The sequence below is a fragment of the Mercurialis annua genome, linkage group LG6, assembly GCF_937616625.2.
Source record: "Mercurialis annua linkage group LG6, ddMerAnnu1.2, whole genome shotgun sequence".
NCBI classification, from domain to species: Eukaryota; Viridiplantae; Streptophyta; class Magnoliopsida; order Malpighiales; family Euphorbiaceae; genus Mercurialis; species Mercurialis annua.
In genome coordinates, this window is record NC_065575.1 from 11,343,611 (window position 1) to 11,364,235 (window position 20,625).

General features: G+C 28.0%; 1 protein-coding gene across 1 annotated transcript; it reads right to left on the reverse strand.

The window, feature by feature from the left end:
• Nucleotides 1-12,987: 12,987 nt before the first annotated feature.
• On the reverse strand, nt 12,988-14,248 carry LOC126685937 (protein BIG GRAIN 1-like E). Its single transcript, XM_050379947.2, has one exon. It carries the CDS (start codon nt 14,237-14,239, stop codon nt 13,085-13,087), a length of 1,155 nt encoding a protein of 384 aa, XP_050235904.2. The 5' UTR covers nt 14,240-14,248; the 3' UTR covers nt 12,988-13,084.
• Between the last annotated feature and the right edge of the window lie 6,377 nt (nt 14,249-20,625).

Here is a 20,625-nt window from a genome sequence, read left to right on the forward strand (position 1 = left end):
ATTTTTTCCAGATTTAGAACAATGGTGAAAACTAGGTCTGATGACGATGTCAATGAGAGTTTAACTCAGATTATTAGACAAATGAAGAAGCCTCAAACTCCTGTTTCTAAACCTGTTTTAAAAACAAAAGAGAAAGTTATGAAATCTCCTGCAAAAAAGGTTGGTGTAGTGAAGAAAGTTGCTGCTAAAAAGAATTCTATAAAGGTTTCTCCAGCATCTGACAAAGAATCAGATTCTAAGATTGACAAAAATGTATGCACTAGAAGACCGAATAGAAGACAACTATTTAGTCATAAAAATGTGCCTTCTACTAATGTTAAGGTAACTCTATTTTTCTATAATGTTATTTTGTTACATTTTGTTGTTATATTATGATTTATTATTTAGATTAAACTGAATTAGTTTTTTTGATCAACTATAAATGTTATTAAACTGATTGCCACTGTTTTAAACTGCATTTGATATTGCTTGAATGAAACTGTTTTATACTTTGAAACTACATTTTCCATTGTTGTAATTAACTTATCTTTTTATATTCAGAATCTAGACTTTGTGGTCCACCCTGATAATCACATTCTTGGGAAGCTTAATGTTCCATATGCATTTCAAGTTTGTGCAAATATCAGGAGGATTCTTTCGAAAGATCAGTTTGAGAAGTTTAAGAGTAGCTGCTTTGGTGTGTTTTTTGACTTTGATGCTCCTATTATTCAACATCAGTTGCTACACTCTTTATTTTTAAGGGAGGTATATTTTTCAGATGATAAAGAGATGTGGTTTAATATTTGTGGTACTAAAGTGAGGTTCAGTATGTATGAGTTTATTGCTTTGACTGGTATGCGCTGTTTTGGAGATGAAAGTGAATTTGCTGATTTTAGCTACTCTAGTACTTTTTACGACAAATATTTTAAAGATGATAAGGTCTGTAGAAGTCTTATTGAGAAAAAAATTTTTGTCTAGTTGTTGGAGAAATGACAATGATGATGCTGTCAAATTTGCCAAGATTTATTTGATACCGTGTTTGCTTTTGTCTGCTCATCCTGAAACAAGAGTTGAATTGAAGCTTATACATTTGATTGATTGTGAGAGATTCGATGAATTTCCTTGGGGTAAATATGTTTTTGAAAAGACAGTTAGTTCGATTAAGCATAAGCTAGTTGGTGTGAATTCTGATGATTATCAAAAGGACGGCTATTACTATAGATTGAGTGTTTTTCCGTATATCATTCAGAGCTGGTTTTATGAGTGCTTGCAGCGTATTCCTGATTTTCTTGTTAGGCAATCCAAACCTGTTTCGTCTCCTCGTATGTTACGTTGGAAACCAACTGATGTGTCGGATTTGAAGGACTTGGACTACAAACTTTTCAAAGATAGCATGATGAAGGTAATTATTTATATTTTATATGTTTTAATTTTTAATATCTGTAATTTTTGTATATATTTTAAGTTCAGAAATAGATTATTCAAACAGTTGCAAAGAGTTGCAAATCGTTGCAAACTGTTTAAGTAACAGTTTCAAAGTATTTCATTTTTGAAACAAGTATTAAATAGTTTCTACTAATTGTATTTTTTTTTATTTTATTAGGTTAATTTGAAGAAAATTCAAGCTTCTGAAGAGGAATTATTGGGTTTTGATTTTGGTGGATTACTTCCTCAAGAATGTGACATTGAGAAAGGTTTGAATGATTTAGCTGCTGCGGGGAATGCTGTTGGTGAGGACGATGTGGGTGCTGATGTTTCTGTTCATGCTAATGCTACATCTTTTGTGCATTCAATCTGTTTAAAGTTTTTCAAGGATATAAAAACTGAAATTGTTCGGGACTTGAAAATGTATGTTGACCGAAAATTTGAAGGTCTAAAGAAAGATATTACATCTCTTGAGAAAAGAGTTGATTTGATTGAAAATATAAAGTTTCAAAGTGGGGATGATGAGAAGACTGAGACTGATGAAAATGCTGAAAGTAATGATGAAACAGAATATGTGTTTAAAAAGGTATATTTTATACTTATTTTACTATACTTCTTTCAGTTTTTTTATATAAAAATGTTATTTTATTGATTTGTAATACTTTTTTTTATTGTTTAAGCATTCTGTTGTTAATGAGGATGAGAAGCTTTGTGATGATGGTGCTGCTGAGATGAGCATTGATAAGGTATGCATTATAAAACCTTATGTAAACTTTTATATTCTGTTTGATACTTTAATAGTTATTGTTTTAAACTTAAATATCTATTTTGTTTTTGCATATAAAAGGAGAATGATCAAACTAATCAAGTTGAATATTCTGTTATCAATAATGAAATTGATATCAATGTTCGTAAGTCTGCTGAGAAAGAAACGGAAGTAGTTGCTGATAAGATCATTGAGAAGGTATAAGTTTACAAACTCTTTTCGTACCTTCTGATATTATGTAATAAACTGTTTTAATTTGTATTTTTTTATATATAAAAGGAAAATGATCAACTTGAACAAGTTGTTTCTGATAATGCTGATGCTTCTAATAAGCAAATTGATATGAATGACCCTAAGTCATCTGAGAAAGAAACCGATATAGTTGCTGAAATTAGAGTTGAGAAGGTATAAATTTATATCTGTTTTAATACCTTTTGATACTGTGTATTATACTGTTTTAATCTTTTTGATTTTATATATAAAAGAAGAATGATCAAGTTGTTGCTGATCTTTTTGATGTTGTTGGTGCCGATATTGTTGATGCTGGTAAACCTCTTCCGGCTACATCGTCATTTTTGGAGAATCTTGATGGAAAATACCTTGACGCTGCTGTAAGTAAAGCTGAATTAGATAAATATGTTGATACAGCGACATTTATTTCTAAAGAAGTAGGTTTTTCTACTTTTTTTATTAAAAAAACAGAATAATTATGATTTTAATTGTTTCTTTTTGAAATTTTACAGGCTCCAAAGCCGAAACGAAAGAGGAAAGCTAATCCTTCTACTGTTTTAAAGGACCCATTCACTAATTTTGACACACCTCAAAAAATCAAAGATATTGACAATTTGTTTAAAAATCATTGTCCATTAGTTCTTGAGAATGTGGGAGAGAAGCCAAATTATGAATGGGAGGTGGAGTTTTATAAATGGGTGGAAGCTGACATCAATGATTTATCCATTAAGACATTAAAGGGGAAAAAGAAAAGGTAATTTGATTATTAATATTTTATTTTCTACTTAATTTGATTAATTATTTTAATTTTTTTTTATTTTGACAGCACTGAAATATATAAATTGAAATCGAGAAAGTTGGTTCCAAACATTAGACTTGGTGGTGAATGCATTTCAAAGAAGGATTTTTAGAAACTGTTTTAGAAACTGTAGTAACTGTTTTAAAAACTGTTTGCAACTGTAGTAACCGGTAATAACTAACCTTTAGTTTAATGCAGTCTATGAAATTCTCCCTCAAAACTTGTTCATGTTTAGGCATTAGTGTTGTAATTGTACATCTTGCAAAGTGTTTGTTTTTGTAACTCCATCTTTGAGTTAAGCTTCTCATGTATTCGAACAACATTGTGACTGGTAGCTCTCTTGCTTTGTTGAGGGCAGCATTCAAAGATTCAGCTGTGTTTGAAGTCAAGATATTGAATCTATTATGGACTGACTTACATAATGCCCATTTATCGTATCCAACACTCTGAAGATATGGTTTTATTCGGCTGTCACAAGCGTCCATTTCTTCCATTTGGAAGTCAAACTCTTTCTTTGTGTAGGCTTTAGCAGCGGCTAGAAATATATCCTTCCTTTGCTTGTTCTTTCTTTTAAATTTCACCTTTAAATTGTTAAGCAAATGGAATATACATACCCCACGTTGCACTTGTCCATTGTAAACTTCAGTTATTGCATTTGATATGCTTTTACGTCTGTCGGAAACTATGCACATTCCTTCCCTCACACCATAAACTTCCATCATACTTTCAAAAAACCATTGGAATCTATATGCATCAATGTGAGACCTATCTTTGATGCATATAGATTCCAATGACAATCTTCATCAATGCATTTCAATCTGTATTGTCTTGTGCACGATTTGATAACCTGTTATAAACAATTAGAAACACTGTATAAAACTGATTGTTGAAACTGTATGCATAGGTTATAATCTATTATAAACTGTTATAAACTATAAAGGAAACTGTTGTAATCGAATTAGGTAATTTGTACCTTGAATTGGAAATGCTCGGATAATGCATAGAGGCTTATTTCAGTCTTCAATTCTTCTTTATCTCTATATCTTTTTCCTTCTTCTATATTACTTGATCCTTGAATATTAACTTGGAGGTCTTCTTCAAGATTTTCCTCTCCAATATCACATAGAAGATTTGCATATTCAATCATATTAATGCTATTTTCTGAGACATCTCTTGCTGCTGAAGATTCTTCCTCTGCATTTGACATGTTACTATGTAAAACCAATTCCATTTCGTCTTGGTTAACTGTTGCATATGACGTTTCACTAGAACCTGTTCGTTTTCTCTTTTTATCAAAAGTAACACAGATCCTGAATTTTGTGATGTCATTTTCTTTTCTTTTTAACTCTTTGTAGAACATTAGACTTCTATCATCATCAATATTTATAGGAGGACAATCTTCACTGATTTTGTACTTAATATCTAACTTAGCTTGTGTAAGCTGTATCTTCATATGAGCAGAGACTATATCAATAAGATTTCTGAAATTACAGTTATTTGGAAGTAGGATTCCAGATACTTTGTAATTTGTATAGCATGAATTATCCCCCCAATAGCCATCATACTGTAACAAAACTTTTAAATCTTCCATTCCTGAAAGAGAACTTATATTATGTACCATTGTAATCTATTATCAACACTTGTAAACTATTTTAAACTGATAGAAAACACAAATGAAACTGTTATATTTACATTGAAACTGTTACATTTGAACAATTTTGATATTAAATAACAATGATACTTATGTAAACTCTTATAAACACATTTAAATTACAACATAATTTACAAGATAATCTTTTATAATTAAATATAAACTGTTTGAAACTGTAAGCATTCTATTTAGTCATGCATCGATGCTCTTTTCATAAAGTATATCATATAAACTGTTATAAACTCTTGTCAACAAATGTAAACTGAATATTAATATGTTTTCATATGAAATAAAATAAAACTCTAGGAAAATCACTACATGTTCATTTAGAATTAAAACTAATACACTTATAAACTGTTATAATTAATATAAACTGTTTGAAACTGTAAGCATTCTATTTAGTCATGCATCGATGCTCTTTTCATAAAGTATATCATAGAAACTGTTATAAACTCTTGTCAACAAATATAAACTGAATATTAATCTGTTTTCATATGAAATAAAATAAAACTCTAGGAAAATCACTGCATGTTCATTTAGAATTAAAACTAATACACTTATAAACTGTTATAATTAAATATAAACTGATTGAAACTGTAAGCATTCTATTTAGTCATACATCGATGCTCGTTTCATAAAGTATATCATAGAAACTATTGTAAACTCTTGTCAACAAATATAAACTGAATATTAATCTGTTTTTATATGAAATAAAACAAAACTCTAGGAAAATCACCGCATGTTCATTTAGAATTAAAACTAATACACTTATAAACTGCTATAATTACATTGAAACTGTTTGAAACTGTAAGCACTCTATTTAATCATATATTTATACTATTTTTCATGAATAACATTGTATAAACGGTTATAAACTGTTTCTAACAAAAATTAACAAGCAAAAATATGTAAAATTATAAGAACTTCAATAATTAAACTGTTTGCAATTGTTATATAGATTTTAGTACAATATAAATAATTTAAACAGTTTGTAACTGTTTGAAATTATTAATTAACATATTAAAAAGAAGAAACAATTCAATTTAACAATTTCATATCGTTTTTTTTTGTTGATTTTTCAGATCTTGATGAAGTTTCGATCTAAATTTGAATATCTTGTTTAGAATTTTATTATGAAGCAGTAATTTGATCGGATCTGAAAGAATTTAGAGAAAGAATGAAGATCTGGACAGAAAAAAAAGAGAGGAAATCGAGCTGAAAAAAAAAAGTTGAAAACGAGCTGAAAGTTTTTGGGAGAAGAAGAAGTTTGTTAGAAAACAAAACACGTGGAATAAAAATTAGGTATAAAAACTAAATGAATAGGGTAAAAAAATAAATGTTAGACACGCTAGGGTAGGAGAATAAAAACTTTAAAATAGGGTAACAAATTGCTAATATTTTTCCTAATTAGGCATTTGCCTAATTTTCTCTTTAAGATTATTTGTTTATTATTAGAGGAATTTGCACAAAACACTCCTTTTTTTTAACTTATTTGTTATAGATACCTCAATTTTAAAAGTTTACTTTTTTACTCTTTTTTTCTATTGTTTTTAGTTGTACCTCAATTAGCAAAATAACTTATTTGTATTTTTACTCTCCTTCTTTTAAACACATGCATATCTCATTTTCCTTTTTTTTTCTCTTTCCTCTTTCTCTTTTCTTTTTTCGTTTTTTTCTTTTCTCTCTCTTTTTTCTCTTTCTTTCTTCTCATTTTTCTTTTTTTCTCTCTTTTCTTTTTCTCTCTCTTCTTCTTCTTCTTCTTCTTTCCTCTGCAACTTTTTTTTTCTCGTTTTTTTTAAATCTGCTTTTTCTATTTTCCACATTATACAAATCAACTCCAAGACAAAGAAATTTGAATAAAAAAAGAGTTTAAGAGATAATATGATGGTGATAGATGAGAAAGTTCTTCTTCTTCTTCTTCTCTTCTTCTTCTACTTTTTTCTTTTTATGTTGTTTTAAATTATTGTAGCATCGTTTTTTGGAATTTTTTACAAATTTTTTTTAAAAAATCGTAATGTTCTTCATTAATGATATTTTAACCTGGTTTTCAAATGTTATAAATTAATTTTAGAAATCGTTTGAAACTGTTTTCTCGAAACTGTTTTATACTGTTCGAAACCTTTGTAAACGGTTTGAAACTGTTTTATACTGTTTGAAACTGTTATTTTTTAAACTGTTTGAAAGTGTTTTTTAAAAACTGTTTTAGACTGCTTGAGATCTTTGGAAACGGTTTGCAACTGTTTTATACTGTTTGAAACTGTTTTTTTGAAACTGTTATTTTTTATGTAAACGGTTTGAAACTGTTTGATACTATTTAAAACTGTTATTTTATAAACTATTGGAAAGTATTTTTTCGAATCTGTTTTTAGACAGTTTGAGACCTTTGTAAACGGTTCGAAACTGTTGTATACTGTTCGAAAATGTTTTTTGAAACTGTTTGAAACTATTATTTTTTAAACTGTTTAAAAGCATTTTTTAGAAACTGTTTTAAACTGTTTGAAACCTTTGTAAACGGTTTGAAACCGTAATTGAAAATGTACTTGAAACCGTTTGAAACCGTTTTTAATAGATTTTTAATGAGAACAAATAAATTAATAATTTACAGTTTTCTTTGTTTTTGGAGAAAGTTATGATCGTTGGATTTGAATTTCAAGTGAAATTTGAAGTAATTTGATTACGAATTAAAAATTCGAGCGGATCGGAAACTATATTTGAAATTAGCAATAAAATTGTAAGAAATAATAATAAAATCGTAGAATTTAATTTCTTGAAATGTTATAAGCTGAAGATTACAATTGATTTGTTGATTGTTTTTGAAAATAAATTGAAAAAGATAAAAAAAAAGATGAAGAAGATGAAGAAGAAGGAGAAGGAACTGTGATTTAGAGTAAATATGGGGTATAAAAACAAAACAAAAAAGTAAAAAAATAAACATACAACACGCTGAGATAGACAAATAAATATAGACAATTAGTATAAACAAATGCTAATATTTCTGTTTTTTAGGTATTTTGCTAATTCTCTTTTTTATGCAAGAAAACCAAGCCCACGACCACAGCCTGTATAAAATTTCCAAAACGTTTTAGCCCACGGCCATTTTTGAAATAATAGCAGCAGAAAAAAGCAAAAAGATTGGCCATTGACTTTGATGCTTTTGTTCTCCTAGCATATTCTCAACATGTTGAATGATTTCAGTAGTTCAACAATTAAACGATCAATAAGTACAATTAGTAATTCCATCTAATAAAGTTTTTATTTGCATTTCATTGTGTGTTATCTAACGTAAAAGTGGAAAATAGGGGTCACTTATTTATATATGATGACATTTCTGATTTTTCTCGGGATTCTTATAATTTCATGTTCTTCAGAAGAATATTTTGGGATGCAATAAATCATGCATAGTTTTAGCACAAATTTTTTTAGCTTTACGGTCTTCGGCAATTATTCGCGTTGTTTAGATAGTTTAGAAAATTAATAATGCCGCTATTTTTAATAACGTGACTTCTAATATTCATTAGAGCTTCGTTAGATTCGACCAACTACTGAGAAATATAATTTCTTTCTTAAGAAAGATATACTATTTTGTAGAAGAGCTTCATGTTTTAAAAATATTTTTCTAGAGCTACTCGAGTTGGTGGCATTTTCCAGACTTCATCGAGTTTTCGACGAAGTTCTTTTGCTTTTGAAATTGGAATTGAGTTTTCTTTTCATGAAGAAATTGTTGCAGCCATATGTGCGGCTGAGAAAATGAAATAGCTTGAGATACAAATTGACATAGTTATGGGAGGGGTGTGCACGGTTTTGTTCGGTGTACAAATTACCGGAACCGAACCAAACTACTTCCATAAAAATTAAAACTAAACTTAACTAACTCGGTCTTTGCATATTTCAGTTTGGTGTGCAAACTACTGAAACCAAACCAAACCACCTCTAGAAAAATTTAAACCAAACCAAACTTAACTAATTCGGTCTTTGGTTATTTTGATTCGGTGAACCAAAATTTTGGTTTTAAACCAATTTGGTTCGGTCAGTTCACCATTTTAAATCATTTGGTGTGTTATTACTTACCTTTTTTCAATCTTTTTTTTATTTAAGGTAATTTTAAAATCATCTTTTTCATTGCCATTTCTTTTCTATTATTATTATTATTATTATTATTATTATTATTATTATTATTATTATTATTTATTATTAGACTTCTAAAATTAATCCTGCAAAACTTAAATTTTTGGTTCAATAATTTGACTATTCTTTTAAAAAAAATGTAGATTTAAAAAAAATTAATTATATCTCCCAATGATTGAGGAGAGAGCGAGATATTGGGAAAAGACCAACCCGCAATGGACTATTGCGGGCTGGGTTGGCCTATATTTTCGTGCTTTGTGGCACAAAAGAAAAATTCCCCTTCTAATGGGGAATAAATTTGTCAAGAAGAACCCTTCCAACTTAATTATTTTGTTGCAATTATATTCAATTTTTTCTAATTAATTTAATTGTTCCAATCTGTTAAATTTTTATATTAACTCCTTAGTTAGCATAACTCATTTCTAGAATTGCAAAATTTAACTCCTATTTCAAAGAACAAATCCGTAAAACCGTCAACATCTAATTATAAATTCTCTAACTATCGATAACTGTAGTAAGCTGATTAAAAAAATGGATCATAGGTTGGTTGAATATTTAGTTCCGCTTAGGCTACGTATTCTGTTCACGCGCTACTAAGCCGCACACAGAATTTTAGACAGATTTCGTCCCCTTTCGGGAAAATAAAGTACTTTTGAAGATAATGATGAACAAAACATTAGTAAATAAGGAAAATATGAATTATAATAAAGTGAAAATTGATACATTGATTGAATAAACTGGTTGGAATTGGCGAATTGCTATAGAATTGTTAAATGAAGATAGATTTACAAATTTTTAAAGTTCTAGATAAACTTGCAAAAAGTCGAAGATGCTTGATTTTTATGGCACCATTATTAAAACTTATAAAAAACAATTCAAAAATAGGTGTGGTTTGTGGTTTGGATACAAGTGTTCCATTTTTAAAATTGAAAAATTATAATGTCCAAGTCCAAATTATTAAGGATTTATTTGATAAACTGTTTAAAAGAGTGGATATAAAAAATTATTTTGTTAAAAAATTATGATGTGTTTTAATACCTAAAAAAAGTTGAGATTTTGTTTAAAGCAAAACTAATATTGTAATCTTGAAGGGGCCTAAGAATACTTTGTCTTGATTGCTTCGCTAATAGCGAAATTAGAATTGTTACCTTATGACTTTCTAAGTTGATTATGTGATTAGACAGAAAAGCAATGATTTATTATATTTGAGTTTTGCTTTTAACTAAAAAGTGTAATATATGGAGCATATTGTTTCCGTACAGCACAAACTTTTGATCCTTCCAAATATTCATTTATATATTTACATATATTGAATCAAAGGATTAAGGATTATTTTCCAAATACCTGTTTTGGGTAAAATATTTACACTATTTTGACCCATTTTTTCCTCTTATCTTATATTACCTAATAAGCTAATTTATTTACAAAAAATAGCTACTATATAAAAAAGTCTTATGTTATTTTAGGTTAAACTTTTACATAACCACTTTTTTTTTCTCTTTTTTCTCTCTCTTTTTCTCTTCTTCTTTTTCATTTGATTTTCAGTTTATCACCTCCGATTACTTTTCCGTTCGTCTTTTCCGTTCGTATTTGCGGTCGCGCTTTTGCTCGTCCACTTCCGATGGATTTCTCGTCGTTTCCGGTCATTTTTCCGTTCGCGCTAGTCTGTTCGTCTTTTCCGTTCGTGCTATGGATTTCTCGACTCGTTTTTAGATTTGTGTAATTTTTTAGATTTTTTGTAATGATTTAAATTTTTTGTAAATAAATTATTGTATATCTATAATTTTATTTATAAAATTGTTCTATTATTCATATAATTATTTATTTTGTCTTCTTTTATTCATATATTTGTTTATTGCTACTGATTTTGTAAAGAAAATATTGATTTATGGTGCATTTGTAATAATTTTATAATATCTTTACGTTTTAGTGTATTTTTGGTGTATTAATAGTGTATTTCTGCCGTTTTTAGTATATTTATGGTGCATTTACAGTGTTTATGGTGTATTTGCAGTGTTTATGGTGTATTTGCAGTGTTTTTGGTGTATTTGCAGTGTTTCATGGTTAAACCACAAAAAACACTATAAAATACCATAAATACACTACCTATACACTATTTATATACTAATTTTACACTATATAAACACCATAAAAACACTACATATGCACTACTGTTACACTATAAAAAATAAAATAAAAAATTTCAGGAAAAAAATCTGTAAAAAATAAAAATTAACACTATATATACACTAATCTTACACTATATAAAAAAATGTCGGTTGACCGAACCGAAAAATACCAAAAACCGAAATTGAAAACCGAAAAAGGTATTTATGAAATTAAAAAAAAAAGGTATTTTCGTAAATGAAAAAAGTCAGAAAAAAAAAGTCAAAACTTGTAATGTAAAGTTGTAAATAAAATGTCAAAACATGTATTTTGGAAAATTAGCACAAGGATTAATGTGACTACATAAGGTAGCGAGATTAATTTTAATTTAAAGGATAAATCTAACTATATGTATTTTGATTAATTGTTCTTTAATCGATCTTCAATTTTGCCTTTTCTTGTCCTAAACTATTATTCTATTGTTTAATTGATTTAGATGTCGACCAGCATGATTACATGCTCCAAAGTTAACGAGTGATAAAGATTAAACATCTGTTATTGAATGCGTTGGACTAATATTTAAAACGAGAAATCCTAATTTAATAATAAATAATAGTTCAGCGATCATAAAAAATAAAATTAAAAATTAAGGACTATTCAATCAAAAAATATATAGTGTATGTACTGTGAAATGAGTATTAGCTCTAATAGTTTTTCATATATGGAAATTTATTTTATAATTTTTTGTTAGTTAACAAGGCGACTGCATGTGTAAGATGATCATCCAAGAAAGGACATTATGTTAGAGATTGGAAGGAGAAAAATTAAAGATAAGGGACTATTAAATAAAACAACGTATAGTTAAGAGACTTAACTATAGATTTATCCTAATTTAAAAAGACTGAAAAAAACTGGAGAAAAAAAATTATAAGTAGAGGGACTGGAGAAAAAAAAAATTATAAATAGAGGGACTGGAAAAAAAAATTGTAAGTAGAGGGACTGGAAAAAAAATATTGTAAGTAGAGGGACTGGAGAAAAAAAATTGTAAATAGAAGATTGAAAAAAACTAAAAAAGGACCTGAAAATCAAAAATAGGTAAATAGAAAGACCAGATAATATAAAAATGAAGTATAAGGACTTACAAAAAAAAAGTGTAAAATATAGGGGTCTCTAGATGAGTTACGTCTTTTTTAAATTTTAACTTTTTCTTTTCAAAAGTTCATTTTAAAAAAATTATTATAAGTGATTTCTAATGATATCATAAATTCAAATTTTTTATTTGCTAGTTTAACAAAGTTTAGTGCAAACAATGGTGGATGGTTATGATCATGTCGTACCCATAAATTGTTCATTCTTTGAATGGTTTTTTTCATTGCTGTCCTTGTCCAAAGTCAAAAAAATTAAAAGATATAGACCACATGGGTTGATCGATCATGCTTTATTTTTCTATCAATTTAGTGGAAAATATACAATATTCATGCCACAATCTATGCATGAAAATATATCCAATGCTACACTTTTAATGTTCTTGAAAATCCAGACCCATAAAAATAAAGCAAAAAACACATTACAAACTGTACATACAGTAAACAGTATTCATCTCCACATCTTCTGATGATCATAGAACCAATAAACAAAAAACAAAGGGATAATGTCAAAAAAAATTATGAATTTTACATGTTTTTTCATTTTAATCACGAAATTTAAATTTTATCATTTTCATGCACGAACTACCACTTTTTTCCAAATTTTTACATGATGTTGAGATGTCATGGCTCCATTAGTGCAATTCGCTGAGGTGGAAGTCATTTTACACCAATAGATGAGTGCCACTTCAGCGCCGTGTATGAATTTGGGAGAAAGTGGTAGTTCGTGCATGAAAATGATAAAATTTAAATTTCGTGATTAAAATGAAAAAATATATAAAATTCGTGATTTTTTTGACATTAACCCAAAAAGAAACAATCACAAACAAAAATAAAAATTAAAAAATAATTGTACATTAATTCTTTGAGAGAATGCCATTCGAAATTGGTGCTACCCTTTTGATGTTATCCATATGTGTTGTCTCATACACAGGCAGACCACTTGAATAGATGCCCAAGTCATAGTTTTGTAACTCAAACAAATCAGAACTTGAATCACTCTCAGCTCCATCATCTACAGCGTCAAACTTTCTAAATTCCTTCTCGTTCCAAATCCGATCATTCTCTGAAACTCGATGATTATCGAGGTTCTTTGTTTTCGGATCACATAATAAGTCTGTGTTCTTTTTGTCAATATCAGACAGTAATAAGCCTGTGGATTTTGCATTTCCATTTTGCTTTGGCAATGAAATGATTTGTGTATGATCTGAGTTGCTTCTGTAATTCTTTGTAGGAGGTGGTGTTCGAAAACCCGAACTTGAAGAGGAATATAGAGACTTTGTATCAGTAGTAATGCTTGAACTTCTAAAATGACTAATGCTGCTTCTTCTTTTTCTTCTTCCACCCGGGCTTTCGTCGTCATCTTTCATCGACTGTGCAGCGGATTTTGATTTCTTCTTTTTCGAACTCGTTTGATTGAACAATGAATTCAAGAAACTAGCTAGTCTGCCACCTGGTGAACTCGGTTGCTTGTATTTCTTCTCTTTCAAAATTTGCTTTTCCACCGTGTGATGATGCGCCTGCTGCGGTAGTACTTGATTCGGCCTCATCGGTAAGTCTAAACTCTTTCTGCCACCTTTCCAGGGATACTGCCTATGATCATCTTTCAAAATTTTCTGTGTGTTATAAGCTGCAGCAACAGAATTTTCATTATAGCCTGAGAAATACATGGCTGCCTCAAACACATCAAGCTCTTCATCAGAATCGTTTCTGCGATGAAACGTTTTCTTGTAATGTTTCGATGTGTCAGACATTTCCGAATCCTGAATGATTTCTGAGTGATTCTGTTTAATTCCGGGGAGTGAGAGTATGAGAGGGAGAGAGTTTTTGAAAAAAAAAAGGGCAGTAGTTTTGAAATGATTGAGAGTGGTGGGAAGGTAAGGTTTTATAATAAGAAAAATGAAATGTTGGTGTGGAGTTTTTGCTTCATTAGTGAGTTTCGAGAAAAATGAAATATTGGTGTGGGGACTTGCTTTATATAATGGATTCGATTCCTCAAGTTCCATATTCATGATCTACACTGTTCATTATAAAATAAACGGTATAAATTAATTTAATTAAAATTGTACTTTTTTTATTTACACCGTTCATTTCGTAACGAGCGGTGTATATCGTAAATATGACCAATTCAAGTTCAAATTATATAATTGGAAAAAGGGTCATTTATACTCCTAACGTTTGCCTCAAGGATCAAGCAAACCCTCAACGTTTAGAAAGGTTCGCATATGCCTCCAACGTCTTAAAAAGTGAACAACCAGACCCCCATTTTGACTTATAAATGAAACATTGGGGCCTGATTGTCAAAATTGGAGAGCCTGATTGTTCATTTTTCAAGATGTTGGGGACATATTCGAACCTTTCCGGACGTTAAGGGCTTGTTTGATCCTGGAGGCAAACCTTAAAAACATAAATGACCCTTTTCCCTATATAATACTTGTCGTACTGTGAAGACCAGAAGTTTTTGTTGGGGATGGTGGGGAGCAAGGTGCTGTGTTTCCTTGGATTCTTAGTGTTTGAGTCTTTTTTAGTGGGATTAGCTTTTGAATTTGGGTGTTGGTTATGGGGCTATGGTCATCTATTACAAGTTTCTATTTGCTTTTATATACACATATCATCATCATTATTGGACTTCAACAATTTTGTAGATCCTACTCTTTCCATTAGAGATGTAATTTGGGAGATTGGATGATATAATGATTTGTTTCAATATTTAATATACAACTATCAAATTTATTGTAATTAATTAATTTAAAATAGCAGTTTGGACCGGTTTGGAACTCAAAATTTTTATATTCATCTATTTTTGTTTTATGAAGTTATGGCTTGACTAGCTAACAAAATTTAGAGAGAAAAATATATGATATACGTGAAGAAATAAAAACAATAACATAAAAATAAGGCAAAAGGTACAAAAAAACCCTCGTAGTTTTCATAAAAGTACAAATCAATCCTTTTACTTTTTTGGGGTATAATTAAGCCCTCTTTGTTTTCAAATAAAACAAATAACCCCTTCCCTCCAACATCATTAGAAACACCCGTTAACGGCTGACATGTCTCTCATAATCATATAGGAAAAAAGTTCAAAAATAATTTTTATATTTAAAATATTTACCAAAAATTTGAGGGGGTAAGTGTCCCAAAAGTAAACTAAAAGGGTTTATTTGTTCAATTTTAAAATAATAAGGGTTTAATTGTTCAATTTTAAAAACACGGGGGCTTAATTGTGCCCAAATAAAGTAAAAGGGCTGATCTGTACTTTTGAAAAAAAAAAACTCGAGGGCTTTTTTGTACCTTCTGCCTAAAAATAATATAAAACTACATTTCGACTATTGTAGAAATATCGTTTTAAAAATAAAATCTACATAACTATATACGTGTATATTATCAGTATCACAAGATTTTACAGAGGTACACATCACCTTGCTGTATTTTTGTTTCCTTTGTTAGAAGGAGTTTAAACGAATCAGTGAGTAAAGCAGTTGTATAAAGAAAAAATTACACCAAATCACTCAACATTTCAAATGTTTATGTTAATGACTCAATTTTTTTATTTTATCAAAAATCTCTCATTTTTTTAAAAAAAGTTTTTATGTCTATCTTTTTATAATTATCATTTCTATTTTATATTTATGATATATTTTTTCTATTATGTTCCTATACCTGCTAATTTATTCATTTTTTTCCTCTCCTGCTCATTATATTTTTGTTCACACTTGTTTATGGATTTTTTTTTTCATAGTCCCCTACCTGCTCATTTAATTATTTTTCCACTCCTGCTCATTTAATTTTTGATAACAACTGCTCATTAAATGTTTTTTATAAAAAAAAAATACGAAAGCCAATTGGAGGTTCCTTGGACTATAAAAACGATTCCAATCTCTTTTCTTGAAAAGTTCCGCCATTATAATAATATTTATTTTAATATATAATAATAATTATATAAATTTTGTATTACATTAATTTATATATTATTTAAATTAAAATTATTTATAGCCAAATACGTGGTGGTATAATCCGTTGTGATCAATATAAATTCAGTATAAATTTAATGTCAACGTAAAGTAAATAATTTAAATTAATTTTTTTATTAAATTGATTATAAATTTAAATTTGACTGTCAACAACGGTCAATGTTCAGAGCACCGCCAATCAACGTGGTCAACGTCCAAACCACATCCGTTCAACAACAGTCAACATTGGCGAACCACCACTGGTCGAACCAATAGTGGTTGATGGTGTGACCATTTTTAATGGTTGATGGTTTGATATTTAAAAATTATATAAAAGACCATTTTGTCATCAATAAGATTTGAATTCTCGACCTTTTATAAGAAAGACCATGCTTTGCCACTAAAATCAAGGCTTATTGTTATTAATATTTACTCAATAATATATATATATATATATATATATATATATATATATATATATATATATATATATTAATTTATTAGACACGACGAGACCCCTAGGACTCGGACATCGTCAGCTTTGGATTTTTGTCTTGGACGAGTCACTGGATTCACTCTGACGAGCGGATCCTATCCGACTCAGTTCATTGTACTTATTCTGAAATTCGGTTTCATTATTAACTAAACATATTTATTTTCAAAATAAAACTAAACTGAAAAATTCGATTTTTATAACATCAAACCTAACCAATTTTGTTTTTATTTGTTCGACTATCTCAGATTGTTTTATATTAGAATTTAACTAAAAAGAATTAAATACAAATTTTATGAAACATAAAAAAACAATTTCTTATATTATAACTAAAACAAAGTCTTATATTTTTGGCTAATACGAGTTGAGCATAAGAAGTAAGACTTAGATTACCAAATCTGAAATTAACCTTTTTAAAAAACAAATTGAACTGAACCAAAAAAATAAATATTTTGCTCCAGACCGGCCAAAAAATTTATGAATTTAGATTTTCCATATCGGACTTGTTAGCTAAGCCGAGTTTTGGTTCTAATATTTCGGCTTGACTTATTAATAATTAACTAAAAAAATTTAATGTCCAAAATCAAGTCGTATCAAATTGAAAAATAATATTTTTATAATATTAAATTAGATATAATTTAGTTCGATTTTTATACATGTCTACTCCTACTCATTATCATTTTTTCTCATTTCTATTTCTATTATCATTACCATTTTTAATCTCGAACCAAGCAATCTCTAAGAAATTTCGACGGACGAAGAAGGAGCGGCCGCCTATATCCCCACACCCTTGTGTTCTTTTATCTATCTTTCATTTCTTATTCTGTCATTGTATTTATATAGACTTAGGACCATCTAATATCACATAATTTTCAATGAAAGTTTTGATACTTTCATGATAAAGTATATTATGATAATATTTTGATAGTATGATAAGGTTATGATAAAAGGTTACGATATAGTTATGATAAAATACGTCATGATAATATTATGATAATATTTTATGATACTGTTATGATAAAGTATATTAATAATGTTAATGATAACTTTTATAAAAATAGGTTATGATAATAGTATGACAAAGTTAATGATAATAGTATGATAATGTACGAAAAATAATTTTTTACAGAAATATTATGATACCGAGATGATAATGTCACTGCTGCTTTTATGATAATATTATGAAAAAATTGTTTTTTACTGATCGTTTTTTTTTTGCATATTTTTAAATCAGAAACTAAAATAATCATTTTTAATTAATTGCAAGTTAAAATTAACATAAATTATTAAGTAAATAGTAACACATATTATAAAATTTATAGAAACATTTGATATTTTAATTAAAATGATTATATTTATAATTAATTTAAAAGAATAAAAAACATATAAACGAAAAAATTAAATATTTGGACAATTAAAAAAGGTCAAATTTATGATACTGTCATGATAAAGTATATTATGATAATATTATGATAGTATGATAAGGTTATGATAAAAGGTTACGATATAGTTATGATAAAGTACGTCATGATAATATTATGATAATATTTTATGATACTGTTATGATAAAGTATATTAATAATGTTAATGATAATTTTTATAAAAATAGGTTATGATAATAGTATGACAAAGTTAATGATAATAGTATGATAATGTACGAAAAATAATTTTTTACAGAAACATTATGATACCGAGATGATAATGTCACTGCTGCTTTTATGATAATATTATGAAAAAATTGTTTTTTACTGATCGTTTTTTTTTTGCATATTTTTAAATCAGAAACTAAAATAATCATTTTTTAATTAATTGCAAGTTAAAATTAACATAAATTATTAAGTAAATAGTAACACATATTATAAAATTTATAGAAACATTTGATATTTTAATTAAAATGATTATATTTATAATTAATTTAAAAGAATAAAAAACATATAAACGAAAAAATTAAATATTTGGACAATTAAAAAAGGTCAAATTTATTAGTAACTGAAATATGCACATTTGCAATTAATTAAAGAATGAAAAGATCAAAAGAATGAAGAAAATTAAACGTTTGAGCAAATAAAAAAGAATGTCAATTTTTTTAGTAATTTGTGCATGCAAGTTGAAGGATGTGTCAGAGAATAATGAAAGAGAAAAAAGGAAAAGAGAAAGAGAAAAGGAGAGATGTGTCAGATTGTATGTGTTATATGTCAGAGTAAATTCATAAGCTTTTAGACACGGGGAGTAAAAATATAAAAAGGTTAGAATCGTGATGTATTTTTCATAAGTTTCCCGTGTTGAGGTAAACTTTATAAATATTATTTTATTTTAGGTAAATATGTAAATCTCCCTTAATATTTACTCAATAACATATATATATATATATATATATATATATATATATATATATATATATATATATATATATATATATATATATATATATATATATAAATTTAAATGAATTTGTTAGATACGGCGAGACCTCTAGGACTCGGACCAGCTTTGGATTTTTGCCTTGGGCGAGTCACTGGATTCCCTCTGACGAGCGGATCCTATCCGACTCACTTCATTTTATTTATTCTGAAATTCGGTTCCATTATTAACAAAACATGTTTATTTGCAAAATCAAACTAAACTGAAAAATCCGCTTTTTTATAACATCAATCCTAACCAATTTTGTGTTTTCTTTTTAGTTCGACTATCTCATATTGGTTTATATTAGAATTTAACTAAAAAGAATTAAATACAAACTTTATCAAACATAAAAAACCAATTTTTTATATTATAACTAAAACAAAATCTTATATTTTTGGTTAATACAAGTCGAGCATAAGAAGTAAGGCTTAGATTACCAAATCAAAAATTAACCTTTTTAATAAACAAATTGAACTGAACCAAAAAAAATAAATATTTTGCTCAAGACCGGCCTAAAATTTTATGGATTTAAATTTTCCATATCGGACTTGTTATTTAAGCCGAGTTTTGGTTCTAATATTTTGGCTTGACTTATTAATAATTAATTAAAAAAATTTATGTCCAAAATCAAATTGTATCAAATTGAGAAATAATTTTTTTATAATATTCAATTAGATATAATTTAGTTCGATTTTTATACATGTCTACTCCTATTAATTATTATTTTTTCTCATTTCTATTTCTATTATCATTACCATTTTTAATCTCGAACCAAGCGATATCTAAGAAATTTCGACGGATAAAGAAGGAGCGGCCGCCCATATCCCCATATCCTTGTGTTCTTTTATCTATCTTTCATTTCTTATTCTGTCATTGTATATATATAGACTTAGGACCATCTAATATCACATAATTTTCAATGAAAGAATAGGATTTCCAACTTTTTTGCAAGGATGATAGTTTTAATTAATTGTCCACATCAAGTCTCATACTTGCAATGAAATCTCATTTTGAATAAGAGCATGTTTGGTCCCTCCACCCACTAATTGCTTCATATGCTTTACATTACATTATCTTTTGATGGCTTGATATGCATCATTTACTTGGCATCATACACTCTCATGAGCCTTATTGGTGGTGCTTCCTTCATCATTCTTTCGAAAGCCTATCTTTAGTGCTCATCATCACTCTCCTACCTTTAAGCTTTATACATATTCATGTGTTATATTTGGCGATATTTATACTGTTCTTGCATATTACGGTTGGAATCTAAAGTTTCTATCACTAAAATAATCTTGCAAGCTACGATATTATGGTTCAGTATAATTTGTAAAGGCTTAATGCTTTAAAAAACCTCGACCTTTCATCTCCTTTTTAACTATACCATGACGTTAAAAATTTGTCAATTTTATGCCATTTTACAATTTTTTTAATTTAAATTGTACCCTAAAATATAAAATTGATCTTTATTTATTTGACGAAAATTCAAAATAATTTTTCAAAAATGAACAATTTAATATAAAAATTTAATTTAATGTAAAAAGGATCAATT